This window comes from Aquarana catesbeiana, linkage group LG01 (genome assembly GCF_042186555.1).
Source record: "Aquarana catesbeiana isolate 2022-GZ linkage group LG01, ASM4218655v1, whole genome shotgun sequence".
Taxonomy (NCBI): Eukaryota; Metazoa; Chordata; class Amphibia; order Anura; family Ranidae; genus Aquarana; species Aquarana catesbeiana.
Window position 1 is genome coordinate 629,797,210 of NC_133324.1, and position 15,713 is coordinate 629,812,922.

General features: G+C 43.9%; 1 protein-coding gene across 3 annotated transcripts in view; it reads left to right on the forward strand.

Moving 5' to 3' along the window:
- The window catches only part of RUFY3 (RUN and FYVE domain containing 3), a 132,435-nt gene that overhangs the window by 109,648 nt on the left and 7,074 nt on the right, over positions 1 to 15,713 (forward strand). For all 3 annotated transcript variants that reach the window (XM_073601008.1, XM_073601009.1, XM_073601010.1), the window contains exons 14-15: positions 6,230 to 6,365; positions 9,643 to 9,713. In XM_073601008.1, coding sequence (XP_073457109.1) covers positions 6,230 to 6,365; positions 9,643 to 9,713 — 207 coding nt within the window. The remainder of the gene's footprint in view (positions 1 to 6,229; positions 6,366 to 9,642; positions 9,714 to 15,713) is intronic.

The window sequence follows — 15,713 nt, forward strand, 5'->3', positions numbered from 1 at the left end:
TCCATTTTGTTTGGGTACAGCGTCGCACGACCGCGCAATTGTCAGTTAAAGCGATGCAGTGCCCTATCACAAAAAATGGCCTGGTCATTAAGGGGGAAAATCTTCTGGTCCTTAAGTGGTTAAAGGTATTAAACAATATTATGATACAGGATTTATTTTGTGCCAACAGTTTATGCAGCGCTTTACAGCATGAGGTCAGATAGTACAATTACAATACAGTATGAATCAGAGGGCCCTGCTCATGGAGAGATGTGCTAAATGTGTGGACACATTTGTTGGTATCCTTACAGCTCATTAAAACAATGCTTTATTCCACCTGAAAAGTATTTAAGTTAAAAGCAATTGATATGGACACATTTGCTGCTACCCTAAAAAGTCATTGTCTCATGCAAGCCTACATGCCTTTGGTATGTCATAGAGTAAAGCAACGAAAGTGTGAGAGGAGATAAATCGCTGCTTATTCTACAATAATAATTTAAGTGGCCTGGACAGATTTGTTTGTAGAAAAAGATTAGTATAATACATGTCGTCAATCTTGCAGTCAGTCAGCCTATTTAAATAGAAAAAAGTAGTCACTCTGTTTAGTATCCTCATGTGCACCACAGTGAACATGGACCAGAAAAGGTAAAGGAGAGTTGTCTGAGGAGATCAGAAAGAAAATTATAGACCGGCGTGTCAAAGGTAAAGGCTATAAGACTTCAGATGCAAATATTATTAAGAAGTTTAAAGCCTAAATCCAGATATACTATGACCAAGCTGGCCCAAACTAACTATTTGCTTTATTAATCAATGCAGCAGCTTTCAGCACTGTGTAAGCTGCATGTAGCATCAGCTATTTGCAGTATACAGCTGTGTGTTCAGGCATCAGTATGGTGACTTCCTGTCTCTTCCTCGGATTGGCTGGGGTGGAGATCGATGTCATCCACCCACCTTTTTAACACGCCCAATCAGAGGAAGCCTTGTATTCATTCATAAACATAAGGATTCCTATTATTGGCAGAGCAGAATTCAGCTTGATTTGATTTTGTGCCAAGGACCAACCAGGAAGTCTCCTTACCACTGCTGGAACACATAGCTTCATACAGTCTATACAGCACTGACAGCCACTGCATCGATTAGTAAAGGATAGTTTGTTTGGGCCAACTAACTATTTAAAGTCCTAATATTCATAAAGCTAGACTGTAAGGTTCATGGGAGTGTAGCTTACCTCCCTAGACATGGCAGCAAGAAACACTTACCCAGATTGAACAGAAGAGCAGTGCAAATGTTAGACAAAGAGCTAAAGAAAAGAGAGCTAGCTGAACTCCAAGGTCACGGTACATCAGTATCTTATTGCACCATGTGTTGCTGTTTGAACAGCAGTGGGCTCAAAGGAAGTAGACGCAGGAGGACTCCACTGTTAAAAGAAAAACCTAAAAAAGCCAGACTGGCATTTGCTAAAAGGCAGGTTGACAAGCTACATTGCTTTTGGGAGAATGTCCTCTCAACAGATGAGACAAATTTTGAAGCTTTATGAAAAGTCATGTTGGCCCTATTGTCATAGATGAAAAAAGTAAAACCTTAAAATAAAGGAGCACCATACCTACTGTGAAACATGAAGGAGGCTTGGTTTTGTTTCAGGGCTGCTGTGCTGCATCTTGTATGGGGTGCCTTGATTCTGTGCAGGGAACAATGAAATCACAAGGCTATCAAGGAATTCTAGAGCGAAACGTACTGTGCAGTATCAGAAGTCTATGTCTCAGTTGCAGGTCATGAGTCCTCAAGCCAGAATAATGATCCAGTACACACAGCTAAAGGCAACCAGGAATGGCTAAGAACAAAACTTTGGACTATTTGGAAGTAGCCTATGAGCCTTGTATAATAGATTCAGGTGCGCTACTAGTGTCCCAATGGTTAAAGTTGATCTTCAACCCAAAACTTCTAGATATTTATGTATTACTTTAGTAACAATCACAATAAAGTAAATAAACATAAGTGAAGTCCCAAAAAAAAAAAAAAAAAAGTGTATCAAAAATTGTCAAAACAATGTATCAAAAACAAATATGTATCAAAATAGTAAGTGTTTCTACATAGTCCTTCTTTTGACTAATGGGATTGCTGATCCTTTAGTATCTGAACATGATGATAAGGCGGTATAAGGACATGCTGACAAAGCGGTAACATAAGGGGGGGCCACTTACCAGATAAGTTGGACCCCTATTATGGGGGTCTTTAGAGCCTCACAGGTGACGGGTCTCGTAGGCAGGAACAGCTGCTTTCCCTTACGGCTTCGGATCCGCCTTGGCTTCTTATAGAGCACCGGGATGATCTCAACTTGACCGATGCCGCTATGTGATCTCAGGTATTTTTAGGGTTTCACCGATGTCGGGGCTTGAGGACTCGAACAGCTGATTTCATCTGCAGTTAGGAATCCGCCCTAGGTTCCTTCCAAGCACTGGGATGCTGTGTCGTGAGCTGTGCTCCTGTGTTATCCCTCGTTAGCATATTAGGGATAAAAGAGAAAAGTCCTCCATGGTGAAGTACATAAAATTTCCTTTATTTAAAAATCATGGATGGCTGACAACAAGATTAGAGCAGAAAATTTCAAAACGGACAACTTGGCTGCGGCGAGGCTTGCCAAGCTGATATGTGGTGACGTCAGGTCCCGTAGCTCCGTCCAACACGGCGTTTCTCCGTAAGAGGCCGTCGAAAAACACTATTTTGATACATATTTGTTTTTGATACATTGTTTTGACAATTTTTGATACACTTTTTTTTTTTGGGGGGACTTCACTTATGTTTATTTACTTTATTGTGATTGTTACTAAAGTAATACATAAATATCTAGAAGTTTTGGGTTGAAGATCAACTTTAACCATTGGGACATTAGTAGCGCACCTGAATCTATTATATATGGCACAGAACTAGATATTGGAGTTCATTTTGGTTGCAGCACTTTTTGTCTACAGTTGCTTGTTCACATTTATTGAGTATAATATCGCTGTCGTGGAGTGGGGATAGCGCAGATTGTGTTGGGTTTAGGTTTCTATGAGCCTTGACCTGAATTCTATTGAACATCTATGGAAAGAAATGAAACCACTGGAATAGTTTGCCAAAGAAGAGTGGGCAAAACTATCTACAAGCTCAGTGAGCTACAGAAAACACGTGGTCGCAATTGTTGAATCAAATTCAAAATTTGATGGTTTTTTTTTTAATGAAATATGGAATAAACTGTGGTGGATGCCAGTTACTTTAATTTTGAGAAACTTTTGAGTTGTTTTTTTTTTTTTTTGGAAGAGTGCCAACAAATTTGTACACACATTACATGTGCTTTTATTTTGCCCTGATATATATTTAAGCAAGCACAGTATACCAATATTATGTGTGGAGATCAGTGTAGTCATCAGACTGGTCAAGGTCCAGGAATAAGTGTTTGGCCACTACTGGATTTCATATTGGTATGGAGCTAAAAATCCAATTAACTGGCCAGGTATGCATACTCTAAACAATGCTACCCTCTTTTTCTTTATACATAATCATAAACATGTATGCATCTGCTTACCACACAGAGGACTATAGGCAAATCAACATAGTCTAAACTACAATGTGACCACAAGCAATATTTTTAACCAAGTGCAGATAAAAATAAATAATCCAAGAAGTAGAAATCATTGTGAATTAGAAACACTGATTAGTTCAGACTTAACATATGCAGCAACCTCCATTCCAATGTTTTTTTTTTATGTATATGCAGGCAGATATAAATTATTAAATAGAAATACAACCACAAATTTAAAATGAAGAGATATTCAATTTCAGTTATAATATTCATCATTCTCATCAATGGCACTTGGAGAATGACTATGTGCCACAGAGGTTAGAAGATACGGTAATGCAATGTCCTTGGTTACATAGTGGTTATATTCCACAAGGCCTTAGTAAGAATACTAATGAACTGCTCTGCATGGAACCTCTCAGCTGGCTTTGATGCATAGACTTAGCACAATGTTTTGATTATGACAGCTAAAGGCATCATTGTTTTACTAAGGAATAAATGAAGGGCACACTCCCCTGGCCCATTCAGAGCCTTGTATGTATTGAACTGGTTAGGAAGTAAAGGAAATCCTATCTTGGCATACTGCTGCCATATCAAGGAAGGTATCAAAGATCAAGTTTGCTTGAAATAATTAAATGTATGTGATCATCATATTTGTTTGGCCAAATAAACATGAATGTGTGAAGAAGTCTATTAACCGAGCCTTGTACCTACAGTAAATACCTAAGAATTCATTCACAGCTTGGTGTTATGGTGCAGTTTAGTGCAGCATCATACTACCTGCAAACTGCATGAGTTGATGCACCATTGTTTCCTTTGGTACCAATCTTGTAAATGTAGTTTAATGTAGAGCAGTTAGTCAAGTTTCAAACTGTCAACAGTTTTCTCCAGCGCCTCTTTAATTCTGGATACATTGTACAAAATGAAAAAGACACTTTACACATATTTAACGTGCTGGAGTGGCCAAAAAAAAGTATCCCTTCTCTGAGGAAAAAAAATCCCCATAAAAAACATAGTAACATGCATTTGAAAAAAATACTCAGTTGAGTGTACTGCAACACTCCCAGAATTCACTGAACAAAGCATTTAATGCATAAAGGTCTGCATAAGAACCTGCCCAGTTGGGGCGCCCACGTTTTTAACAAGTTTTAATATTTTACAAAAATTTACAAAATTCTTAGCATGTAAGAATCTTCACATTGCTCATTTGCCTTAAAGTAGAATGATATCCAGGCTATGGCTATTCAAGTATTTATATATTCCTAAGGCCCTTGCACCCAGTTCGTATAACTCCTGTGTGTGCAATCCTGAAGTCTTTGCGTATCCAGGAAGCACAGGTGCAGCATGCATCCCTGCTGCTTGCAGCCTGTTAGTCTATGGCAGGCTGAAATACACTGCAGTTGGATGTTGAACTGAGTTGTGTTTAGAGCCCTATGCGTTATATCTGACAGGCTTCAGGCAGTGAGGCTGGATGCTGCACCTGTGCCTCCCGGGCACACTGAAACAATCAGAATTGCATGCACAGGAGCTAGACACATCTATTTGCAAAAGGCCGTAGGAATATGTAAACAACCCTCGCTGACCTCTGTAGCTGCAGGTACTGTGGAATCATTTATTTTTGCATTCATTACAGCAGTTCAGCTCATCCATGCCAGCAGTTAGCAGCCTGATAACCTTTTAATCTCTAATGTAATTATAGACCAGAAGATGGAGAAAAGGCTAGTACACATGGTCCGAATGTCAGGTGGCATCAGCCGGATTCTATTGACATTTTGCCCGTGCGTACTGCAGCCGGTCCGACAGAAGCCGGCATGACTGAAAAAGGTCTGACAATCGGCTCCCAATCAGCGCTCTCAGCCAATGGTTGAGAGCGCTCACTTGAGTGTTCTGGCGGGGAGTGCATCCCCCAATAGCACAACAGGGGAGATTGCTGTACTAACATTGTTAGTACAGCAGCATCTCCTGAGCTGTCAGTTTTTTTTCGTTCAGCCCTGCTGGGTTGAACGAAAAAAACCTAGTAATGTGTACTAGGCTTTACTCTCCAACAGGAACACAGACTTGTAAATATTCTTTTTTTTTTGTAGATTAAGGAAAAGCTACAACCCACTTATAATTTTGCCCCGGTTGTAGATTTTCCCCCACTTCCTATCTGGTGAAACCATTGTCAGCAGGACATAAAGTGAGGGTAAACCTGTCTACCAGAGCCCCAGTTAGTAGTAAAAACATGACTGGAGTTCTATTTCTTCCCTTCTCTATCCAAAACTGGAGAAAATGTGTGGCTTGACTTACACTTTAAACTACTCTACATTATCTTTTGTGAACTTGTGAACATTAATTACTCCTAGTGCCTCCATCTACAAAGGTTAATGAGAGCTTATGGTAAAGCTCATCTACTGCTTCTTAAGAATGTCCTGGAAAAAGTTAGTGATTGATTTAGAAACAATGGTGTATAAAATTAGGTTAGTAATCTTGTGAGGTTGATTTTATGGTGTTGGCCTAATCCATGAAATAAGTAATGCTGTCTCATCCAAGCTTGTCTTCTTGCAAAATCGTACAGTGGTTTAATTTCCAAATCATTAGATAATTAAATATACTGTGTATACGTATGTAATATATATATACACAGTACATTTTTATTTATACTGGCTTTAGCAATTCATTGGCTACATTTCTTTTTTTTTTTTTTTTTTTTAGTTCTCATTATGAAATGGAACTAAAGAAGGACAAAAAGCGCAACTCCTCTGGAAATCCTAAAGAGAAAGAATCCCCTGAAAATAAATACACGCCGTTAAGAATACCGCATTTACTCCAGAAGAATGCAGCAAAACCAGTAAGTCAGAGGTCTAAGACTTTTCTGTGCCATTCTTGATACTCTTTCATAGTTAGAATGGAATACACAGAAGTCTTCTATACAGACAAGACTAAAGCCGGACGTAGACAGTGCGGTTTTCTTTCCTACAATCATGGGTTGTAGGAAAGAAAATTGCTCAATTTCCCCATCAACACAGTCAGTGTTGATGGGGGGGAGGGGATCCCTCTTGCAGAGCTATTGTGTACTCCTGGTGGGGGTGGGGCTGTCCCTGTGGGATGAACAAACAGTGATTGCTAATGGCTATAGCCACTGGCAATAATTGCGTGGAAAATTCAACAGGCTGGTTGTACCCAAGATGATTGATCAACTTGGGTACAATCAGCCTGCCCACACATAATTCAAACAGTCTATGGCTGGCTTAAGTGGATAGAAAAATATAAACTTTGATATGACGGTGCATTAGCTTTTATTTGTAATGACTCTCCTTTGAGCTGGGTTCACCAGTCAGTAAAAGAAGCTCATGCAGCACCTCAGATAAGATTTAGAGATTATGTAGACAGGTGTCCAATGCATCGGTTTCCATTCAAAGGCAGTGTTGTTCAAATGCATTCTTTTGATTAGAAAATGCAGTGTTTAGCAAGACTTCAGTTCAAATGTACCTTAGTAAAATATGCTGCGTCCAAAGAGTTGCAACACAAAGCAGATCAACCACAGTCTCTGAACTGCCACCTACATCCTAGATTAAAGTCAATGGTAATTTACTGATCTGGTTTTGACATACACTGTATGGTCAAAAGTATTGGGACGGCTGCCTTTACATGAACTTTAATGGCATCCCAGTCTTAGTCCGTAGGGATCAATATTGAGTTGACCCACCCTTTGCAGCTATAACAGCTTCAACTCCTCTGGGAAGGCTGTCCACAAGATTCAGGAGTGTGTCTATGGGAATGTTTGACCATTCTTCCAGAAGCGCATGTGTGAGGTCAGGCACTGATATTAGACGAGAAGGTCTAGCTCGCAGTCTCCGCTGTAATTCATGCCAAAGCTGTTCTGTTGGGTTGAGGTCAGAACTTTGTTCAGGCCAGTCAATTTCCTCCACCCAAACTCGTTCATCCATGTCTTTATGGATCTTGCTTTGTGCACTGGTCCAAATCATTTGATGGAGGGGGGATTATGGTGTGGGGTTATTTTTCAGGGGTTGGGCTTGGCCCCTTAGTTCCAGTGAAGGGAACTCTTAAGGCGTCAGCATACCAAGACATTTTTGGACAATTTCATGCTCCCAACTTTGTGGGAACAGTTTGGGGCCCCTTCTTGTTCCAACATGACTGTGCACCAGTGCACAAAGCAAGGTCCATAAAGACATGGATGAGCGAGTTTGTGGTGGAGGAACCTGATTGGCCTGCACAGAGTCCTAACCCCAATCTGGTAGAGCAGCGGTCCCCAACCTTTTTGGCAAGGCCCGGGAGGGGTGGGGGGGTTGTTGGAGCACAGGGGGGCGAAGTACGCAATTTTTCATGGGCAATGACTGGTATTAGCGCTTCAATCATCATGGCACCATGGTTGATATGATGTTAGGATGATTGAAGTGCATTATTTCTATTAGTACATTGTAATATAAATTATTACTAATGAAGAATCAGTGGGAGCCCTGAGCATGCCACCCTCGCCTGCTACCAGCTGCAGCAATTCGCTTGCCACATCACCTATCTTCAGATGCAACTTGCCATGTCGCCTGCCACCAGATGCGGCTTGCCTCATCACTTGCCTTCAGATGCAGCTTGTTACTTGCCACGTCACCTGTCACCAGATGCAGCCTGTCACTTGCCACACCGCCTGCCACCAGATGCAGCTTGCCACTTGCCATGTCACCTGTCTTCAGATGCAGATTTTCACTTGCCATGTTGCCTGCCACCAGATGTGGATTGTCACTTGCCATGCTGCCTGCCACGAGATGTGGATTGTCACTGCATTGGTGGCAGCACTGGTCTACTGAGCACAGAGGCAGCCAGGTGGTGGGTGCCGAGTGAGGGCGGAACATCGGTGATGCGGGGCAGCCGCGGAGAAATGATGTAATCTCTCTTCTCGCCCGCCTCACCTCCGACATTGTAGTGGCCTAACTGTGAGGGCGGAAGAGTGGTGATGCGGGGTGGGTGATGAGAGATGTCCTCTCTCTGCTCACCTGCTGCTGCACCGCTCGCAGTGCAGCCTTCGTGGCCTGGCTGCAAACAGTTGGGGACTCCCGCGATAAAACATCTGTGGAATGAGTTAGAGGGGAGATTGCAAGCCAGGCTTTCTTGTCCACATAAGTGCCTGACCTCACAAGTGCGTGTGTAAACACAGGTGTCGCATTTTGACAACATAGTGTATGTCTTAAACACATATCAAATACAGGATGACAGCTGTGCACATGACCAGGTTTTGTAGCAGAAACTAGATGGTAACCAGAATCTGAATACTGTTGCATGAACTGCTGTATAAAACTGTACAATGTGTATATTTCATAGTAGTCAGCTGATTATGTAAATGGCTGTTGAAGCTTTGAGCACACAGGTGATTTCATGGTGAAGGGTAGGGTACAAAATCATAAAAGGGTGAATGATGACTTATTTGCTGCTAAACGCTTTGCGCATCTTTTGCTGTTCATAAAAACTAGTATTTGTTACCTGCATGTTTGCAGGATCAGGTTTATACATTTGAATTACCCATTCTCTGGTGGGGAATCCAGATCTGTCACATTTGCTGTACCACTGACTGCAATCTTTACCATTTGTTGTTTGTAGATTGAGTTTTATCTATGAGTAGCTGCTGATTCCAATGGAGAACCCACAACGGTTGCTCACTATTTACCAGACATTTGACAACCTGCAGAATAGAAATAAAGCTTAAAATGCTTATAGCATTGCCCCCTACAACCCCCGTATGTTCACATTATAAATAAGGTATGCCAACAGGGTGAATGCGAAAATTATAGGCAGGCAAAAATACCTAGCTACACCTAGGTAATAAGGAATGTAAAATATACAAATAAGGAAAAATAAGCAAAGCATAGCACATTTAAAAAATAATTAAAATTCAATTACAAATACAATATAAAAAAATAAATGCATTTTGAACGTATTCCATGGATTTCTTTCTGTTAAAAACAGATATGAGTAACTTATCTTATTTGTGGATGAGGTTAGAACTCCAGCAAGATAATACTGTGCTAGTAATGTCTCTATTTTATTATCCTCTGCTTCTTCCACCTCTGCATTTAACTTTATATAGCTCTAATAATAATGATTTGCTTGCACAGAATTCACATAATAAAGTGGATGAAAATGTGAGACCTGCTGTGAAAGAGGCAGACAGCACCAATCATACCAAGTATGTTGAACTAGATGGTAAACTGTTGATTTTTTTTTTTTTTTTTAGTTCAAAATGTGTTGTTGGAGTCCTATAATAAACAGTACTACATGGTAGTCTTACTACCTAGCATTGGATATAATGCAAAGAAGCTAGCTGGTTGACAAAACGTTGGGGACCTAGTGCCACATCCCATATAAAGGTACCTAGCATTGTGTATGTCACAATGCTATTTGGGTTTGAGGATTACATCTGAATATGGTTACTCATTGATAAGTAGCCCCATGCACTGTAGTTAAGGGGACACTAAACTCTGGTTTAAGAAAAAAATATATTCAAGAATATTTTCGTATCTCAAAAAATATTATATTTTGTTGTTTTTTTTGCTGCTGTGATCCAACTTCCTGCTAGATGGTAGCTATGTTCATTCTCCATAGTCACAATGTATGTAGACACATAGCCACTCTTGCTTGCTTCTGAGATGGACGTCTCCATAGAACACACTTGGCTGACCCTAACCATAGCTCCTTATTGTCTCCGCTGTGAACATCTCTAACCATAGAGTGCTATGGGAGCTTCAGAGGACAGAAAGTTTCCCTACTGTTCGCCATTGCTCTGGTTAGAGACATGTTCAGCCGAGAAGATCTGTCCCTTAGATAGAGGCGGCTCTCTAATTAGGCAAAATAGGTGGTTGCCTAAGGCCTCGCACTCACAGGGGCCTCGCAGCCACCTAATTAGGAGGCGCCTCTGAGGCTGGTAGCAAGGTTCCCCCCCGCATCAGCACAATGCAGAGTTCCTGCCAGTCTGCTGTACAATCCGCTCAACTGCCCCAAGGAGGGATCTACACGGTCTGTGGAGAGATAACGGGCTGCAATCAGGAGCTCACTTACAGTTCCGGATCACAGTCAGATAGTGCTGCTCAGCAGAACCAGCGCCACCGCTGACAGTTGTCCCCTTTTCTCCTCTCCCGTCTGTGTGCTTCAGCTCCTCCTCATCGCCATGGTTGGATCTAGGGGTTCTGGGGTGGGCTGCACCCCCCAGGCAACACCTACGACAATGGATATAGTGCCTAGGCAGGTTTGACAGCTGTCAGCTTAAAGAAGCTGTCAGGACGGGCTGGCTGCACTTGTAAAGCTCAGTGTCTTTGACATTCTACCAGAGCCAACAGCACCTCCCCCCCCCCCCCCCCCTTTTCAGCCATGGGACAAGAGAGGAGAGAGATATCAATTTGCTCCATGTACTCTCTCCGCTGTCCTCGGTGTCTGCCCCACCCACACTCCAATCCCCACATAGTACTGTGCCCGAAAAAGGGGTATGAGCAGGAAATTTGAAGCACTGCGGGTGGCAGATCCATCTGGCTGTAAGATTGCCACTGGCTGAGCCTGCAGAGACCAGCCTGGGGTGAGTGAACTCTTCACTACCACTGGACTCTCCCAATCTCCATCCCTTCTCTCCCCCATCTAGAACTTGGGGACAACTAAATTCTGATGTAAGGGGGCACTCCGTCAGTTTCTGATGTAAAGGGGCACTCGGCCAGGTTCTGTTGTAAGGGGGCACTTGGCCAGGTTCTGTTGTAAGGGGGCACTCGGCCAGGTTCTGATGTAAGGGGACACTGTGCTGGATTCTGATGTAAGGGGACACTGTGCCGGATTCTGATGCGAGGGGGCACTGTGTTGGATTCTAATGCGAGGGGGCACTGTGTTGGATTCTGATGCGAGGGGGCACTGTGTTGGATTCTGATGAGAGGGGGCACTGTGTTGGATTCTGATGAGAGGGGGCACTGTGTTGGATTCTGATGCGAGGGGGCACTGTGTTGGATTCTGATGCGAGGGGGCACTGTGTTGGATTCTGATGCGAGGGGGCACTGTGTTGGATTCTGATGCGAGGGGGCACTGTGTTGGATTCTGATGCAAGGGGGCACTGTGTTGGATTCTGATGCGAGGGGGCACTGTGTTGGATTCTGATACGAGGGGGCACTCTGTTGGATTCTGACGCGAGGGGGCACTGTGCTGGATTCTGTGGATTCTGACGCGAGGAGGCACTGTGCTGGATTGTGACGCAAGGGGGACACTGTGCTGGATTGTGACGCAAGGGGGACACTGTGCTGGATTGTGACGCAAGGGGGACACTGTGCTGGATTGTGACGCAAGGGGGACACTGTGCTGGATTGTGACGCAAGGGGACACTGTGCTGGATTCTGACGCAAGGGGGGGACTGTGCTGGATTCTGACGCAAGGGGGCACTGTGCTGGATTCTGACGCAAGGGGGCACTGTGCTGGATTCTGACGCAAGGGGGCACTGTGCTGGATTCTGACGCAAGGGGGCACTGTGTCTGTGGGGGCACAACCTGTACTGGATTCTGATGTAAGGGGGCACTGTGCCGGATTTTGACGTAAGGGGGCACTGTGTTGGATTTTGATGTAAGGGGACACTGTGCCAGATTCTGATGTAAGGGGGCTCTGAGCTGGATTCTGATGTAAGGGGGTACTCCAGCTCTTTCTTTCTTTGGTGCTATTCCTCACCAGGCGACAGTATTTCCCAGGACCATTCCTGACGTCCCCTCTGCAGTCCCTTTTGATGCCTATCTTTTGGCTTCTCCCCCTCCTTCCCTCATGCCAGCACAAATCCTCCTCCCTTTTTATCCCTATACAGAGCAGGATCCCCCAGTTTCACTCCAGTTCTCCTCTACCAATCCCCCATCTCCTACCCACTCTCCCCTTGCCCCACTCCCCACCCCCATTTTTTTTTTTTTTGTGGCCCAAGGAAGAACCCAGAGACTACTACTGCTGCTGCTTGTGTGGGCAGGATGTGTCCTGCACCAATCCCTGCTGAACCTCCTCTACTATTCATCCCATGTGATTTGTGCAGTACACATCCCACCCACACAAGCAGCAGCAGTAATAAGATGCTCTGCCTCAGACTAATTTCTTAACCCATGCAAAGTGCTGGAAGAGAGCCAGAAACTCTGGAGGGGAAGGTAGAGGGGGAGTTGTCATTCCAGTGTAGATTTAGCCCTGTCACAGCCTGCCAGAATAGGTGAGATCTGTGAGGGCAGCTTCCCTGCACAGCTCTGCTTGAGGAGACCATATCGCTATTACACATTACTGCCCCTATACTGTACCCTTCTGCCCTCTGTACTGTGACCACTTACCCGCTCACTGTACTGTATCCTCCTGCCCCTTGTACTGTGCCCACTTACCCTCCCCCTTTACTCAACCCCCCCTTGCCCCCTGTACTGTGCCCACTTACCCTCCCCCTGTACTCTACCCCCCTGCCCCCCGTACTGTACCCACTTACCCACCCCACCCATTGGCCCTCCCACTGTACTGGGCCTCCTGCTCCCCCTGTACTGTATCCTCCTTCTACAGTTAACTTGTAGAGATGGGCCGAACACCCCCTGTTCGGTTCGCAGCAGAACATGCGAACAGGCAAAAAGTTTGTTCAAACACGCGAACACTGTTAAAGTCTATGGAATACGAACATTAATAATCAAAAGTGCTAATTTTAAAGGCTTATATGCAATTTATTGTCATAAAAAGTGTTTGGGGACCTGGGTTCAGCCCCAGGGGACATGTATCAATGCAAAAAAAGTTTTAAAAATGGCCGCTTTTTCAGTAGCAGTGATTTTAATAATGCTTAAAGTGAAACAATAAAAGTGAAATATTCATTTAAATTTCCTACCTGGGGGGTGTCTATAGTATGCTTGTAAAGTGGCGCATGTTTCCCGTGTTTATAACAGTCCGAGAGCAAAATGACATTTCTAAAGGAAAAAAAGTCATTTAAAAGTGCTAGTGCCGGCTATTAATGAATTGTCGGTCCCGGCATTACACATAAAAGTTCATTGATAAAAACGGCCTCGGATTCCCCCACAGTGCATTACCAGGCCCTTTTGGGTCTGGTATGAATATTGAGGAAAACCCCGAACCAGAATTAAAAAAAAAAATTAAAAATGCGTGGGGGTCCCCCCAAATTCCATACCAGACCCTTATCCGAGCACACAACCTGGCAGGCCGCAGGAAAAGAGGGGAGACGAGAGAGCACCCCCCCCCCCCGAACCGTACCAGGCCACATGCCCTCAACATGGGGAGGATGTCCCCATGTTGATGGGGACAAGGGCCTCATCCCCACAACCCTTAGTTGTCGGGGTCTGCGGACGTGAGGCTTATCAGAATCTGGAAGCCCCCTTTAACAAGGGGACCCCCAGATCCCGCCCCCCCCTCTTTGAAATGGTAACGGGTGCATTACCATTTCACAGAAAAAGTGTCAAAATTGAAAAAAAAAAAAACACACGGAGGGGGAAGTCCTTTATTAAAAAATAAAAAAATTCAGATTTCCTACGTAGTCCATTCACCTCCACTGACGGAACAAAAAAAAAAGCTCTGCCTCCATGGATGTGTCCTCGCAGGTGACAGTTGTTTTATAACTGAGGGCGGAGCCACACGTGACGTTGCTGGGTGACCCCACCCCCTCTGACGCACAGGGACATCCCTATGGCTTTCCCCATAGCATCAGAGGGGGGCGGGGTCACCCGTCACGTCATGTGTGGCCCCGCCCTCAGTTATAAAACAACTGTCACCTGCGAGGACACATCCATGGAGGCAGAGCTTTTTTTTTTTTTAGTTATAGTTATAGTTATAAACCAACGGCAAAGCTTTTTTTTTTTTTTTTTTTTTTTTTTGTTCCGTCGGTGGAGGTGAATAGACTACATGGGACATTTTGATCTTTTAATAAAGGACTTCCCCCCGTGTGTGTTGTATTTTTTTTTTTTTTGCAATTTTGACACTTTTTTGTGAAATGGTACAGGTAAAGTGTACCCGTTACCATTTCAAATGGGGGGGCAGGGATCTGGAGGTCCGCTTGTTAAAGAGGGCTTCCAGATTCCGATAAGCCCCCCGCCCGCAGACCCCCACAACCACCGGGCAAGGGTTGTGGGGATGAGGCCCTTGTCCCCATCAACATGGGAACATCCTCCCCATGTTGAGGGCATGTGGCCTGGTACGGTTCAGGAGGGGGGGCGCTCTCTCGTCCCTCCCCCTCTTTTCCTGCGGCCTGCCAGGTTGCATGCCCAGATAAGGGTCTTGTATGGATTTTGAGGGGGGACCCCCCACGCCATTTTTTTTTTTTTTTTAATTTTGGCGCAGGGTTCCCCTTAATATCCATACCAGACCTGAAGGGCCTGGTATGGAATTGGGGGGGACCCCACGCTTTTTTTTGTATTATTTTCGTTCGGGGTTCCCCTTAATAGGGCCTGGTAATGCACTGTGGGGGAATCCCATGCCATTTTTATCAATTAACTTTTACGGGTATTGTCGGGACCGACAATTCATTAATAGCCAGCGCTAGCACTTTTAAATGACTTTTTTTCCTTTAGAAATGTCATTTTGCTCTCGGACTGTTGTAAACATGGGAAACATGCACCAATTTACAGGCATACTATAGACACCCCCCAGGTACGAAATTTAAAGGAATATTTCACTTTTATTGTTTCACTTTAAGCATTATTAAAATCACTGCTCCTGGAAAAAACAGCAGTTTTTAAAACTTTTTTTTGCATTGATACATGTCTCCTGGGGCAGGGCCCAGGTCCCCAAACACTTTTTATGACAATAACTTGCATATTAACCTTAAAAATTAGCACTTTTGATTTCTCCCATAGACTTTTAAAGGGTGTTCCGCGGCTTTCCAATTTGGCGCGAACAACCCAAATTGTTCGCTATTTGGGGAACAGACGAACAGCCAATGTTCGAGTCGAATTCATGTTCGACCTGAACAGACAGCCCATCCCTATTAACTTGTATTGCTTTAATTATTTTTCCAATTATGGCGTGAGTGGGGTCTCATGTCTAAGTTTGGCCTAAGGCCTCACAAAGCTTTTAAATAGAATGGCAATCACAGCTTTTCATTTGTTTAGGATTCAGTGTGGAAGGCTTGGAAACGCTATGACATTTTCATTGCTGTATTAGGTGCTATTGGGGAGATTTTCCTTCACTTCCTACCCTGGTGATGATGAGTCCAAGACTG